At 35.4% G+C, this 16617-nt stretch overlaps 2 protein-coding genes across 3 annotated transcripts; one reads left to right on the top strand and one right to left on the bottom strand.

Moving 5' to 3' along the window:
* Nucleotides 1–1811: 1811 nt before the first annotated feature.
* On the top strand, nucleotides 1812–4591 carry mettl23 (methyltransferase like 23). 2 transcript variants are annotated; one of them, XM_053515099.1, is made up of 5 exons: nucleotides 1812–1933; nucleotides 2020–2124; nucleotides 3592–3728; nucleotides 3811–3895; nucleotides 4019–4591. In XM_053515099.1, exons 2-5 carry the CDS (start codon nucleotides 2078–2080, stop codon nucleotides 4179–4181), a joined length of 432 nt encoding a protein of 143 aa, XP_053371074.1. In that variant the 5' UTR covers nucleotides 1812–1933; nucleotides 2020–2077; the 3' UTR covers nucleotides 4182–4591. The 2 variants fall into 2 exon arrangements, with proteins under 2 accessions (XP_053371074.1, XP_053371073.1); XM_053515098.1 differs by having other exon boundaries at nucleotides 1817–1933; nucleotides 3491–3728.
* A 276-nt stretch (nucleotides 4592–4867) lies between these two features.
* On the bottom strand, nucleotides 4868–16545 carry mfsd11 (major facilitator superfamily domain containing 11). Its single transcript, XM_053515296.1, has 14 exons — nucleotides 16532–16545; nucleotides 13480–13608; nucleotides 13221–13276; nucleotides 12983–13090; nucleotides 11923–12002; nucleotides 11749–11845; nucleotides 11580–11638; nucleotides 11286–11445; nucleotides 11132–11172; nucleotides 10959–11024; nucleotides 9465–9590; nucleotides 9196–9370; nucleotides 8893–9028; nucleotides 4868–7509 (listed from the first exon to the last, which is right to left on the bottom strand). Exons 2-14 carry the CDS (start codon nucleotides 13573–13575, stop codon nucleotides 7348–7350), a joined length of 1362 nt encoding a protein of 453 aa, XP_053371271.1. The 5' UTR covers nucleotides 13576–13608; nucleotides 16532–16545; the 3' UTR covers nucleotides 4868–7347.
* Nucleotides 16546–16617: the final 72 nt, after the last annotated feature.

The following is a 16617-nucleotide window of genomic DNA, read 5'->3' on the forward strand; positions in this document are numbered from 1 at the left end:
AATGAGAGGGTTTAAGTCTAATTCACTCATAGAGTTTGGAGAATAAAGCATATCAGAGGCTTTTAAACAGGTTTTAATAAAGTAACGCAGTGCGTTTCTACTGCACCATTTAGTAACGCAGTGCAGATGCTTCTGTGCTCGGTACTAAACCGCACAAAAAAAATTGTAGTTCATAATTGAATTGATTTTCCCCCAATTTCTACTGAGAGCATTAATTTCATTAGACATTGCAAATTTTACTGGTTACAAAATAACCAGTTTCCACAGCAAAGAAGTAAATTTTAACTCTCCGTGGCTGAAGCTTTTTTGTGCTCCAGAATGGAGAAAACCGCATTTACCTTGAAGTACTAAAAAAAATTTAACATGCAATGGTCAATACAAACAAACTAACTGCCTGCTTTTTATTTTAAAAATACAGTGTATATAGTGGAAAATGTAAGAGTAATACATCAATTGAGATGTAGAACTACATACAGTATGGTACAAAAGCATAGAACAGTGTAGCATAGAACAATATTCATTTAATAATAATAAATAATATATGTAGTAGAAATAGTAGTATAGCTGTATAATACATATTTATTTGTTGTTGTTGTTTAACAGCCGTTGGTATCCAGTAGGTTGCATTATTGCTAACTACAGGTGTCATTCTCCCTCCAGGCCTCTTAAAGGCGAGCCTTCTTTAAAATGTCTAATGCAACCCTCCCATTTTATCCAGGCATGGGACAGGCACCACTCAACATTTAGTTAAAGTTCAATAGGTTATATCACTGCCACCTATCAAACTCTCTTCCCAGCTTCCCTGTCTATTAAATCTGACTTTCCAGTTCAGTCTTTCTCGAAAACCACATTAAATCTTCCTTCCCTGATCATCGACTCTCTATTTTAATAGACTCTAAAGATTGCTTTGTACTCTCCCTATTTTTTGGAGCAGTGCCACCATATGCCAAGTGCCACCCAATGGCTCTCCTGTATATATTTCCTGCACTAGAGCAGTACATGCTCCACGTTCTCACTTTCCTGGCATTCCTCTCAGAGTCCTGTCAAGTGTTTTAGCATCTTCACGCTGAAGGTGCTCCTTTTTTATTGTTCATATTGTGTTATTCCAGCTTAAAATATTATCAAGCTATTGTTTTCTAGGTCTTCATCTGCCTCTTTTACCCTCACATTTTTACTTTGCGTAGTTTTATTTGGAAATGTCCATGTTTTGATATATGTCTAAAAATCAGCTTCTCCTTTTCATGATGTTTAGCTCAAGAAATATTTTCTGTCTTGATTTTAGTAGGACTAGTGTTTATCTACTATTTTAAAAAGTACTATTCAAGTTTAAAACCTGATAATTAATTCTTCCTCTTTCCAATTTCCACATCCTTATCACATCTACTTTGTTATTATTATTATTATTTCTACCCATTACAAAACAAGGGAAAGGCAGCCAAAACCAATTGGGGGGGCGGGACTATTTTGCACAGATTTTAAAAATAATGTAGATACATAATTCTTAAATGTACAGCAGCAATTATAGCCAAATATTAAGACAAAACAATTTATGTACTACACCCACAAAAAAATAATTGTAAACGGTATAGTACTTTTATTTTTATTAATTTAGAAAAATCACAATTCCCCGTTTACTTTAATTGGTTTGCAGACGAGTCTTGCCCGAACCAATATGGCGGACGCGTTGACGTAGAGGTCTTGCTATCCCATGCGTTCGTGCTGTTTGCACCACGTGACAACACGTGGGTAATTACAGCCAATAGCGTTGTATCCACAACGCCATCGTCTTCCGGATCCTCCTTTTAGGTTTTAAAATATGAGTTCTCCTAAACTATGTACCGTGGACGAGTCTGCCGATTTACGTTTTATCCAGAAAACGTTTACATTTGATAACAGCGATGGCACGCAGCCGTTGATAGTGTCTGTTCCAGAGGTAGTGAAAGTGTGAATGTTATGTTAATAATGTTAGTATTAATTTCGTTTGTGTAACTTAGTACCTGCATGCCTGTGTGAATCCAGGTTCTGGGAACGCAGTACGGGATGCACGTGTGGCCGTGTGCAGTGGTTTTGGCACAGTATGTGTGGAACACGAGAGAGACAATACAGAGAAAACACGTGCTCGAGGTGACGCTTTTGTGAGACACACGAGGTCAAACAAATGTTATTCTGTAAAGTAAGACGAAACAGTTATTCAGAAACTGACTAATATTTTCACTGAAAACAAAGTGACTGATGCTAATAGGAATTAACACCATACTGGCACTATAGTAGGGCGAATCAGATTGTTCCACATCTTTTGCAGTGAGACATTTCATATTGATAAAGGTCATCTTATTAGTATTGCATGTTTAGGCATCAGGGTCTGTTGGCACCTGTTGCAATGCACCTCCCCTCTCTGACCTTAGCAACAAAAAAAAAAGGGGGGGGGGTAGTTTTCCAATAGCTCTGACTTTTCCAAATTGGCAATTTTAGTTTTCACTTAGTCTTGAACATAGAAAATCCCTTAACCCAAGCATTTGCTCTTTGTCCGATGAAAAACTTGCATTTTGGAGGTATTCTGTGGTCATGTTAGTTGCTACATATTGTGGTTACTGTACAAACTTCAACAAAGCAAATATGAAAAAAGTTGCCTTTACAGTTTTTTAATCGGTCAATCAAGTGGAAGCAAAGCCATTCATAAAAATCATCCAAATTAATCAAACATCAGAATCGAAAGTGTTATTTCTGTGACTTCACACACAACATTCTCTGCTTTACACAGAATTGTGACAAAAAAAAAAACACACCCTGTGAGCAGTTAACTGATCTCTCTCATCAACAAGATGCTTGAAAACCTACAGCTTGACACACTTTTTTAAATAAGCGAGACAACAGTAAGAGAATGATATATAACAGTGATCACCATGATTGTAAAGAGTGATTAGTTCAGTTTCTGTATCCTTCCTGGTATCGCAAAACAATCTGGCCATTTTCCTTTGACACAGTTTACGCAGAATGATGTAAAAAAAAAAATAGCGATTGACAGTTAAGTCATATCACACCTTGTTGCACCAACTGCCATGCCACGATTAAAGTAACAGAGATCACACTCTTGTATTCTGATGTTTGATATAAACATTAAATGAATTCCTCGACCGGGTTCTGGGTAATGTTGCACTGCTATCACAAATAGCTGATAGAGCTACGCAAGTGTTTCTAATAAAGTGACTATTGCAAAAAAATTTTCTTAATGTTCTTGTTCTTCCCTCAAAAGCCTATAAAAATCTCAATACTACAGTATTGTTGGTCTTTGTATGTTTCTTGTATGTGTCTTTTGCTGTCTTTTACGGCGTTATCCCAAATATTTAATAAAGTACATTTATGTTTAGGATAAGCACTGAAACATAACTTGATGTGATTGATATAAATCATCTAAATGTAAATATTTTAAATATTAAAAAAATATTTTACATTTGTTGCTACATTATTTTTTTTATTTACAATATCATAGCTAGGTGCTGGGGTAAGTTTGCCAGGTATTGTGGCTGCGAAATGCGGAGCTCATGTGACTCTGTCAGACAGTGCTGAAAGTCCTTTGTGCCTGAAAAACAGCCGGCGCTGCTGTGAGCTGAATGATCTGCCTGAAGTGCCTGTCGTGGGTCTCACCTGGGGAGAGATATCACCAGCGCTGAGGTCTCTACCACCTATAGACATTATACTGGGATCAGATGTTTTCTATGAACCTCAAGGTGAATCTGACTCTGGTTTCATTTAGTTTTATTTTTTGTTAGTCTTGCTTTACCAACCAGATTTCATTTCTTCTTTCATCAGATTTTGAAGATGTATTTGTAACACTTTCCTTTCTTCTAAGACGAAACCCTTTTGGTCAGTTCTGGACCTCATTTCAGGAAAGAAGGTATCGGCTTTCCTAAGCATTTGGCTTATTTCTAAAAGAAATATTCAGTAATGTATGTAATAATTGTTTTTAAACAATATTGCTGTTGAGAAGGTAAATGATTCATATTATATGTTGTTTCAGCTCGGACTGGTCTATGGAAGCTTTGCTGAACAAATGGAACCTGCAGTGCACTGATATCCCACTGGATACATTCCATGCAAACAAAAAGCATCTAGCTGGGTCATCTCTGCCTGGAAATCATTCAATACAAATGATGATTGTAACAGCAAGGACAAATACGTAATGATATTTTTACATGTAACCAAAATGTTGGTTGAAATAATAAACCGTTTTGTTTAACTATATATACAGCAGTCGAGGCAGCACAGTGGCATAATGGTAAGGTCTATGGCCTCACACCTCCACGGTCGAGGGTTGGTTTCTAGCCTTGCGTCTGTGTGCATGTAATTCTACCCTACTTGGTGTGTTTCCTCTGGGTACTCTAGAGGAATAGAAAATATATAGTACTAGATGTGCCTGCGACTTTGTTCGCACAATCAATAATTGTACAATCAAAAGCACACTTTTAAAAATAGTACGACGCCATCTGTTGAATTTCGGAATGAATGGAACCAGTGAGCAGTAAAGTGTGCGGAATGAAGGTGTGAGATTGCTTTTATTAAGTTTACATAATGTTTAGGCATAATGTATCCCAACCCTTGACAGTTTTTCAAGACTGGTTCTGAAATAATGTTATTTACTTTACAGAAATAAAAAGTTATTAGAAGTTATATTATGGCTGGTTGTTTATTTATTGAGTGAAATGTATATGGGAAGGCACCACAATTGAACAAATCTAATACCAGGAAACCATTTTTATTTATTTTTTTGCAAAACTTAATATAAAAAATTATTACCAACACAATTAGACGAAATTTGTCATGTCATTATTTTTACTAAATGTTGGAAACATTCGATGCAATACCGATTTTAGGTGGACTGTCATGCTGCAAATCTCCTGTTTTACCACAGGCCTTAGACACTGAAAACATATTGTCATGGTCAGAGAACTATTTTAAGTGGTTATAATGGTGCATAGTCATGCTGAAAGTAGTCATTAGAAAATATGTAAATCGTGACTATGAAGGTATAGACAGTGTGTCATTTTGATTATCATTTAAGCAATAATTGATAGTACTGTAACATATGCAAAGTGTGCCACCTTCACCAACCTGGTCAGTTGGCACAATGCAGGTTAGTTTAAAATTCTGTGCGCTGCAGCAGAAATCAAAATACATCAGTTTCTATTGCTCATTTGCACATGTAATTTTTTGTCACAAGTTAATTAACCTTGTTAGTGCCCTGATTTTATTTTGTGGGTAAGGCAGGGGACTCACTGGAAAGGTCCCTTAGAGATGGGGAGGCAGGGAGTTTGTGGACATCCCCTCAGGTCAACTAATTCCGCACAGCAATGCAGTTAGTAAAGTTAGTTCTGTTATTATTTGCGATTCTTTTGTGTTGATTCACGTATCGCTTTAATGGCTCCAAAATCGATACTGTACAAAGCGCAGAAACTTTCGAGTGGTGCCACAGAAATGCCTTTATGGTGTTACATTATCAGGAATCTTCTGCATTAAAAGTCTCCAATGTGCTTTTTTCTCCAAACTGTGTAAGCGAAGTGTAATCTCCTGATGCCTGTTGAATTAAATAAACATATAAATAAGAAAAGGTTAAATCCATTAGGTGCTCAGTTTGCAAAAAAAAAAAAAAGAAGCAGAAGAAGAGGAAGGAATGGGGAAAAATATATGCAGCTGTTGAGAAAATATTGACTGAAAATTTTTGGGAGGGTAGAATACTAGAGGCCCTTAAATAAGTTCCAGCTTTAACCATGATGCCTGTTAAAAGCACTAGGTGTGTTTTTAAGAATACATTTACCAATTTGTAAATGCACCAAGTTAATATATGCATCCATGTATATTTGTATATTTTAACAGTAAACAGAAGCACTAAATTTATAAATAATCCTAAGAGAATAATGGATAAAAAAAAAGAAAGGTGTTTCCTGGGGTGAAATCAGGATTATATACATAGTACAAACAAGAACCACCTTTATTACATACTTTTAATGTGTAGGTGCAATGCATGCACATACAACTACACAGCCAGTGAGAAAGGGAGAGAGAATGATTCAGGATTTTTTTGTTTGTTTGTTTTTATGGAACATTATCCATATACCACCACCATAATAAAACTGATTATCGTACTGCATGCATTTCAAAGGCTCTATTGCTCTCTGCAGAATCTTCACTGAACAGCTTTCTATTTTTGGAAGCTTGAAAATGTCCAGTTGTTTTCTTATACATAAGATGAGCCAAATGTGGGGGAAAAAAAAGTATAAATGTTAAATCGTTAGAATTTTTTTTTACGCATTTACAGGATTACAGCACTCATGTATGTCTTGTAGCAAAAGTCCTGAGTACATAGCTATCTTCCGCCTATATTTGCAGTTGTACCACAGATTATGGTATTGCTTTCACAAATTAGATTTGTGAATTTACAATTGATGATTTAACAGAAATATCATTAATTTATTACAGTTATACTGATGTAGTGTTACGAATTAAATCTTGAGGAAATGAACATCTAGAGATGTGCAGAGGCATACAGGTTGTCAGATTCTTTCTCACATCATTGATTCTTCAATTGTCATTGAACATTTTAGCGACGTATCATTTAAAGGAAGGACCAATATTACTGTTGTAAATTTCCAAAAATGAAATCTGAGACTATTAATAACAGAGAATCTTATTTGTTCTTTTAACATTAACTGATTATTCTGTGGCCAGTGGCTAGTAAATATTAAAGGGATGGGGGGGAAAACACTTAAGGTAAAAAGTTTAAACAAAACCAAGTTTAACTGGAGGCAATATCTCGGTCATCTTGTAGCTAAATTATAAGTATTTTCTAATGACTGGATTCTACTATTAAAACATACACATTTGAAATGTTTTCCCTTTATAACAATAAGGAATTACTACACTGCACTTTGCCTTTGGCTCAATAATTAGCTGGAACTATGCCTGAAATTACATTAATTTAATAAGGCATTTTACAACAATTATTGCCTTACAGTTTTGAGATGTGTACACAACCAACCCTAATTCCTTTAGACCTTTAAAATTTTCATTATCAGAAAAGCAAAAAAGAAATTTAATGGCTTTATATATATATATATATATATATATATATATATATATATATATATATATATATATATATAAAAAAATTATAACCTGCAAGAAAGAAGAAACAATACAGTTGTGCGTGTGTTAGAGTGGGGAGGTGTACAAACTTGGCCAGATCTACAAATTTTTTAACAATCCTGAGGATCAAGGAAGCTGCAGGAAAAATGCTGAAAAGGAGTGCACAAAACTAGTCTCCTGCTGCCACATTGTCTTTGACTCCAGCCATTAGATGCTGTCATAATCGGAGTTTCGTCTGCTGTTGACCACAGTCCATTCAGCCACAAAGAATGAAATGGTCCCAGTAAAGCCCACCAGTACCATAATGAGCAGTTGCCACTGCAGTAGAAGATAGTTACTGTAGATGAATGCCAGAGCTGCAGCGATGGACTGCAAAGAGCATGAGGAAAGACCACCAATTACCATATCAACAAAGAAAACATTTTTTTTGGTTAAACAGTAAAAAATACACAAGTTTCCTTATTAAAATAACTGCATGACCCTTTATTATATTACTATAATTTATTGTATTATTATTTTTTTTATTATTATTATTATTATATACCAATAAACTGGTGACAGGATAACACCCAAGGCTCATTTATACCTTTGGGGGCCACAATTGTCAATACAGCACCAATTTCAGGAAAAACATTAATGCCGAGCAGAATAGAAAGGTACCAGAACACTCAGTGGATAACAGTCTGCTGCTTACGGAGCTTAGCAGGCGAAGGAGTGAAGGTTATTGATCTGGCCTTCAAATTTCTGATAAAGCACCCATGGAATGTGCCAGACAAACAAGTCCGATCCATGGATGCCCCACCCCCAACCCACAGCGCCCAAAAGATTTACCATAAATTCCACAGCCAGTGAGAGGTCTTGAAATGTTCGTAAATTGGGGACTACATGTATTGTGTCCAAATACCATTGGCTATCCACTGGGAATGTATTATCCTTCACAGTCAGATGTATGTGAAATTAATTTGCTTTAGATTAACAATTTAATAACAAAAGTCATAAAGTGAAGTGACAAAACCAGGGTATTTGTCCCCAGTTTTTCCTCTCTCTTCCAGAATTTTAATGTAGAACAGCACCCAGTCCTATAAGCAAAGACAAAGCTCACCCCTATAGTGAGTTATTGCGCTGCCATAATCATAAGGTAATAAGGTAAGCAAACAAAGAGCTTACATACTTTCTCTTAGGCCAAAATTTAACCTTGGGCACATGTCATTCTCTAACAGTCCATGGCTAAATTGAAGGACACTAATGACCATGTAACTCAATGTTTTTTTTGCTTGCTCTGGGCCCAGACATTACCAACAGTAGGCTTGGAGCTGAAGGCGCTCCACTGAGTGCCGGTTTAGCACCACTGTTGTGGGCAACAACTAAACACATGGTCTGGGGCGAGGAAATGCAGCATGGCTAGTACAAAATAATCACTGCAGCTCAACACCCTCTATGGTAAAGGGCGCCACGGACAGAGTGATGATAACTAACCTCTTTTCTTCTGCATCACAGACTGCAAAAGAGATGCTATGTGGCCCACTCCAACTATTGCTACACCTCTGCCTGACACCTTTCCCGCATGCCAGACAACAATGTACCACATCCCCCTGCACCTTCACCTCTTCTTTCTCCTTTTAAAGTTTATTTTTATATCCAGCCCTGCCCATGTCTGAGTTTTGTCGTCACTGCAGTTAACAAACTACATTTGTTAACACTTTCTTTAAACACACCGGCTGTAATGACAAATAATGAACTTGTGGATTTTACCTGTACAAACTTGAAAACAGCAAATGCTGGAGCGCTGTCTTCACGAAATATGAAACCCACAATGCTGAGTAGTTGTGTGTTAAAACAGCTGTCACCAAGCCCAAGCAGAAAACTGCAGAACAATGCCAACTCCATGCTAAATCCAGGGTAAACATCATGATCAACACAGAAAAAAAATTGAGAGTAAGGACAAGTGGATAAACCAACACCTAGTATGATATGTTGCTGAAAAAAATAAAACTATGCATTAACAAACTAAATTTTCATTGCATAGTATTCTGCAACTCCTGTCATCTGCATTACCTGGGAGTGAAGAAGCCTTGCAACCGTGTGCCCTCCTCTGGGGCAAGTGGGGCATCACTGGCTATGTTCAGGAATATTAGGTAGAAGGCCAAAAAGTGTGTAAACAATCCCAAGAGCACCACATGGTTCCTTCCATACTTGTTGCACTGGTTCAGCATTCCAAACACAGACCCACCTGAAAAAAAAAAAACAATCACCATTAAAAACTTTACAAGTATCACTATACCATTTAATCTCATGCAATCTTATTACAAAATGTACAATCTTACCAAGAATTTCACCAACACCAATGAAAATTCCAGAGAGGCCAATGAGACTTTTGGCATTATCACCAAACTGCGTCATGGCTCCTAAGCAGGTCCCATATACCCCACTGTAAAATGTCAATTCCAGTCCTGGTAAAAAAAAAAAAAAAAAATCTTTATATTCTTTGGTTTGTGCAGGTAAACTACATTCTATGTTTTCAGAACCATTTCTATTGTGTTTCGAATATACACTACAGTATATTGCCAAGAGAACTCAATCGTTTACCTTCAACATGCATATGGGTTTAATATGATGCTGGCCCACCCTTTGCAGCTATTACAGCTTCAACTCTTCTGGAAAGCTTTCCACAAGTTTGGGAGTGTGATTATGGGAAATTTTTACCATTCTTCCAGAAGCACATTTGTGAAGTCAAACACTGATATTGAATGAGAAGGCCTGGTTCTCAGTTTCCGCTCTAATTCATGCCAAAGGTGTGCTATCGGATTGAGGTCAGGACTCTGTGCAGGCCAGTCAAGTTCTTCCACACCAAATTTGCTCATTCATGCCTTTATGGACCTTGCTTTGTGTACTAGTGCACAGTCATGTTGGTACAGGAAGGGGCCATCCCCGAACTATTCACACAAAGTTAAGAGCATGAAATTGTCCAAAATGTCTTGGTATAGAATGCTGAAGCATTAAGAGTTCCTTTCACTGGAATTAAGGGGTTAAGCCCAACTCCTGAAAAACAACCCCACACCAGTTCCAAGATGACTGTGCACCAGTGCACAAACAAGGTCCAAAAAGGGTGGGCTGAAGTTCATATGCATGTGAAGTTCATACGCATTTAAAAGCGAGTAAATACTGGCAATATAATGTATATTTAAAGTTTCTGTTATTGCTCCAAGGTCACTAGTAGGGCTGCATGGTGTGATTTGAACTAAATAAATAATAAAATAAAATAGAAAATCGCAATTGTGATAATGAACTATTAAATGCACCAATCGGTATTCAAACATATTTATTCAGGCTAATAACTAATAATAAAAGATATATAATAATTATATTATTCACAAACACTAAACGACTATGCATATATTATCTGCAATAAATTGCATCCTTTTGCGATTAAATAATTACACAGGTCCATACTGCGATTTTATCTTTATGCGATTAATTGTACAGCACTAGTGTGCAGTTTAAGCACAATAGCCCCCAAACTCAATGAAGTGAGATCAACACCACTTACCAGTGAAAGAAAAAAACATTCAGTTAAATGCAACATCTTTGGAGACTGAGAGCAATTTTATGTCTTCATGGATTGGCGATTTGCATTTGTTATAAAATTATTTAGGTATTCTTACTCTATTGGTATTGGTTTTTATGTCAAGGTTTTTCTGAAATTTAAATTATTTGTGTATTATTATTGTGTATATACAATCATTATGCCACAATGTTTAAAGAAGATCATGAGTTTCGACTGCAAGTGTATAGTTAAATAAGTGAAGAACAGGGTTTACCTGTGTATGCGATGGTTATACTTAGCAGCAACATTTCTTTGGTCATAGACAGCTGAATGGATTTCTCTGTTCAAACAGCATATATTAGTAGAACTCAAAACCAAGTGTAAATGAGTGTTTTATAGTTTTTCTTTTTACAGCAGCACAAAAAAAAAAAAAAAAAAAAAACTTACTGAATGCCACCAAAGCCTGAACACATAGGCCCTGCGACGCTCTGCATAAAAACAGAAAACAATATTGAGATATGTTTGTATTTGCTCTATATTAGGCATTATATATCTAAAGCATTTCTTGGCAAACACAGAGGCTTATGATTTCCATACTCACACCACCCCTGAGTCGCTTTCACAAGCATCTCCAGGCACTGGTGATTCAGACCCCTCAGAAGGCAAAACTTCTGTTTCAGTTCGCTGAATGAGGAAGAAGAGGAAGTTTCCAACCAGACTGATGATGGTGAGCGAAATGAACACTGTCTGACGGTCTTTATCTGTCATATATATGGAAGTAGCAGTCACATGAAGTTATATGCATTATTTCCAACTACACACAACTGCATCCATCCACTGCACACATAGTATGTAGTTACTATAATAATACCAATTGAAAAACACCATAACTCACCTAATATGTTGACCTTCCCATGCCAGGCAACATAAATGTAAAGATTGCCAAAGAACAAGCTGCAAGAACCAACACACATTAAGTTAACATTTAACTAATTATTGTTTAAGATAAGTAACTATCAATTACTATATGGCAAGAAATCTTTAACAAAAACATAGAGACGCACCTAAACTGCAGCAAAGCCCAAAATATCCCACTATTACGGCCAATGGTGGAATCACTGGAATTAATGGTAAGAAGATTCCCCTGAGCGGTCCACAGCACTGTAAAAAGGAAATTAAATCAATTAAATAGAACAAAGATTTTAAATTTTAGTAGAGGTGCTTAACGGTCAATGTACCTGCAGCAGCAATTCCGACCAAGACTGAAACAGTATAGAAACTCCAGGTAAATGGATGAATAAACATAGCAATGTATCCACTAAAAAGAGACCAGAATGAGAAGATTTTCAAAAATTAGTCAATAATTATCCATTTGAACTTATTTTAATTAACTTGTCTGAGAAAAGACAAATAAATAATTTTTCAACAGAATTTCCTGCCTTTATCCATCAATGAACAAGCATTTGTGTTCAGAATCATAAAAATCATAAAAATGTTGAGTCACAAATGCACCACTTTCCATCAGGACTATAAGAAGGATGCTTTAACACCTCAAAATGAAATTTTTGTAAAGTGTCGACAGTGTGGGCAGTGGAGGGCGGATGTGCATTGTCATGCATGATTCACAACACCTGTGGCTAGTAGTCCTTTGTGTTTAATTCGAAGTTTTGGCTTCAGCTCTTTAATAAGCGTCTCACTGTATCAAGCACTGTTGATTGTTGAATCCATTTCGTGATAATGTTCCAATAATGGCTCTTGAGAATCCCAAAAAACTGCAAGCATCAGCTGGGAAATTGAAGAAACTTTTGAACTTTTTCTTGGTTGGAGATTGAGGATGTTTCCGTTCCATACTCGACTGTTGATTGTAGGCTCATAGTGACGAATTCATGTCTTGTCACCAGTAATGATTCTCTAAATAAAAAAAAAAAAACTTTCACCTTCCTTAGAATATCGGGCCAAATTTTGTTTGCAGATATCCAAAGACTTTCTCGGCACCTGGTACACCCTCAGACCACATGGAAAAAAAACAAATAACTGCGAACGCTGCTCTTCGTGCAAATCATAATTTCTGCTCAGACCACAATTACAGATGAACTGATGTAACACATTCACACCGCACAGTGTGACTAGGGAGACAGTAGCCCTTAATGAAAAGCGCAGATAAGACAGTGTGGCCAACAGAAGTGGAGTGAGGATCTTTTTTGACTCATCCTCATATTTATATCACTACAGAGATTAACAGGCATGAAAGTATGCTTTTCGTTTAAGTAAAAAAAATGTTTGCTGGCTTAAACTTACCTGTAAACTAGTCCACTGAAAAAAAGTGACAACTGAGGACCAATGACAGCTACCACTGAAGGAGCAATTAGATTTGATGCAGAAAAGACTCCGTAAATAATAGACAAGCTATAAAAAATGACAAAAAGACAGTGTCACACTCTTATAATTCAATATAACCAAACCCTCTTGGTGCAAAAAGTTTAATCTCTTGTCCAGAATTTGCCAGTGAAATTAAGAACTAATAAATAATAAATACCTTGTGTAACCGCTTCCATGAAATTCTGTGCTATTAAAACTCTTAATCACGGTTTGCTGTAAAAAGGCCAAACACAAGTATGAACTAAACATTATTTTGCATATATTATTGGAATACATAATTTTTTTATGACTTTGCAAAAAATTACATTTCAAAAAGTGTGGAAAATAACATTGTAGCAAACAGTGAAAACCTATTTTGCCACTTAAATAAAAATACTCAAACATAGCCAAATAAAATTTCACTTTTTTTGTCATACTTCAATGTTTCCACAGGTCTGAAAGGCAGTGAACATTAACATAAATCCAAGACCCAGGACAAAGATGTTTAACAGTGATTTGGTTTCTGGCTTCATCTTTGTGTGATTTCCTCTCAACTCAGCAGCAACCTGAAAAATACAGAAAGAGATCAGGTGACCACTAAGAAATAACTATATAAACAAAAAGTACAATAATCTTAACTGATTTACTGATAAAGGATTTTTTTTTAACTGTTTTATTTTAAATATGTGTGAAACAGAACACAAAACTCCAATTCGGATTAGTGCTGCACAAATGGGATAAAATTCAGTATGGACCTCTGCAATTATTTAATCTGGAAAATCTATGTATATGAGTTTTTCAATAATTTAAGTTCACATTTTTTATGCATTTGAGGTAATAAATATAGCCATTATCATAATAAGACATTTTGTGTAATTACTTGCTGTTAGCCTAGAAAAATACATTTGAGTACAAAAATGCTCCATTTATTATATACATATCGCAGATCTGTAAAATTACAATCACAATCTGTTTCAAAATAATTGCAGTGTAATTTTTTTTATATCAAATTGTTGGATCATACCACTATTTTTGAATTTTGGATCAGATTGTTTTTCTGATCAGTAGGGGAAAAAACAAACAAAATGTTTTTTTTTTTTGCGCTTTCCATTTATTACTTATAAAAAAATTACTCCTTTTGATGAGTTGATGTGTTTTATCAGTTCCAATTGTTTAAAGCAACAATCGTTATGCTTTCTATAAAACTTTCATTTAACAGTGAATTATAGAATATTTATTATTAAATGTGTTCTGTGCAGGCTATAAAAAGTTGACCATAGTTACGAAATGAGCAAAAACAAAAAAAAAGCTTAATTTTTTGGTTTGTTTTTATCACAGTGGGTGGGCGTTCAGTGTTGCCGATGCATATTTTTGGCAGTATGATCTGGCAACCTTGGTGATTATAGAGCAGGCATGATAAAGTTTGAGTATGTAAAAGACAACTTTTTGCAAATACAATGCCATAAAGCGGCAATGAAACTGTATTTCGCACAATGATGGCTTTTATGATTGCTGTGCATGATGTGCGTGCTGAACCATGGGGAGAGATCTGTACAGATCATTGATTGGCTATGATAGGGAAGATACCATCAGTGGGGTTACTGTGAGCTTCACGGGACACAAACCGTGCTACTATCATTGTAATATTTACTATAATATTGTAAATGTTGTTATAGTATTGTAATATTTGCTGGTAGTCATATGCTGAATTGAAATGCGTTTATTATAGACTTTGAGTGTACCTTTCAGTGTTTCACATTTATTTATATACTGTATAAGCTAGTGAGTTATCCTTCTTGTTCTTGTTTCTTATTTACTCCACAGTAGGAGTTTAAATTTGAACCCAGATGTACAGTATGACCAGGTTTATAAGTAAAGTTACCTTATGATATGCTGAAACAGACCCTGGTATACTTTAAGGTAATTCAAAATATATATTGTTTTGAATGATTGGCTGACAAATCATGTTCAGCAGAGATATAACAAACTGTTGGATTAAACAGCCGTAAGTAAAAAATCCATAAGGCATAGTAATCTGCACAGTTAACAGCTTGTAATCTGCACAGTTAACAATAAAATCTTTAAAAAATAACAAAAAAATTATTAATATTAATAATGAAACTAAAAAGACAAATGACTATTGAGAAAAGGACAAACAATAAACATCTATGTGACCAGTTACGTATGACAAAATAGTAAGTGTAAATATAAATATCCGTACATATATGCTTTCTGCAAATATAAGCATAGTTGTAAATATCAGCTTTCTGTATTGCAAAAAAAAACTGTAAGTCAGTATTTGTTAATTCAGCATGATGTATTAAACAATTCATAAACTGTCAATAAGGTTTGCTTAAAAATCACTAATGACACCAATTCCACTGTTTTATCTCACGATAACACTTCAGGTGAGGTACAGAGCAATGGTCTGTCAAGCCAATACTACCGACTGTGTTGATGCTACAAACTCTTCTATAACTAGTGTCAATCTAGCCACAAATAATAATAAAAAAAAAAACTTATAGGACTAATTACTAAAAGTAATTCTTTACTGTTAATAAAATGTAAAATCTGGAATAAAAATGAATGTTTCTGAACATAACTGTTAGTCTCTGACTGATTAACCCTACTGCTACCAAGCATGTTGTATAATATTTTGCATTTTCTATATGCCATTGCACACCTATTATTTTGGGAATTTTTGTATGCCATCAGTCAGAATGTGGCCCAGAAGTTGATTGACAGCATGGCAGGGTGAATTGCAAATGTCTTAAAAAAAGAAGGATCAACCCTGCAAATATTAAAGTTCTTTGCATAAACATAACGCAATTGTCGAAGAAAAAAAAACTTTGATACTAGTGAAATGCATGTAATTATATTGCAGTATACCAGAGTAACATCTGACGAACAGATCTAAAAACACTGAATCAGCTGACTTTGTGGAAATGTATGTGTGTATGTAAAATGTATATAATGAACCATATGTTCTCAAAACTTTTGACCATGACTGTAAGTGCCAACAGCTGTCTTGTTTTAATGCCGAAAAAATGTTTTATTTTCAAGCTTTTTCAATACAATTAAATAGCAATTAAATAGCCCTGACAATAATTTCCCTGTTACAGATGCGTTGTGTACAACATTGTACAGTCAAACCCTATAAAGCTACTGAAAAGTTTTACGAAGAAAAAAAGATAAATTAAAATTACAAACAAACAAAAAATGCACAAAACGCTGATGTAGTATTATCCAGATCTTGTGCACAATAACATAACATTATACTATTTATGAAACAATAGAGCCACTCTATACTTTACTATACAATATTCTGGCCATTATCTTCATGTAAATTTTACATTTCACATTTTAACTTCATTACAGCTTGTATGAAATCGTGTCCTTTTGGATATTTAAGATTTAAAAAGCCAAACATGACTCAGTAACCCACAGTACAGCGTCTCCACCTTATGTGTTAGCTAGCAAGAGACTTACCAGATATAAAGATCTTTTCGTTGTGTGTCACAGTGAGTAATCTCTCAGGATCATACCGAGCAGGCTGCCACTTCACAGTTAACTAG

Source organism: Clarias gariepinus, chromosome 16 (assembly GCF_024256425.1).
Source record: "Clarias gariepinus isolate MV-2021 ecotype Netherlands chromosome 16, CGAR_prim_01v2, whole genome shotgun sequence".
Lineage (NCBI taxonomy): Eukaryota > Metazoa > Chordata > Actinopteri > Siluriformes > Clariidae > Clarias > Clarias gariepinus.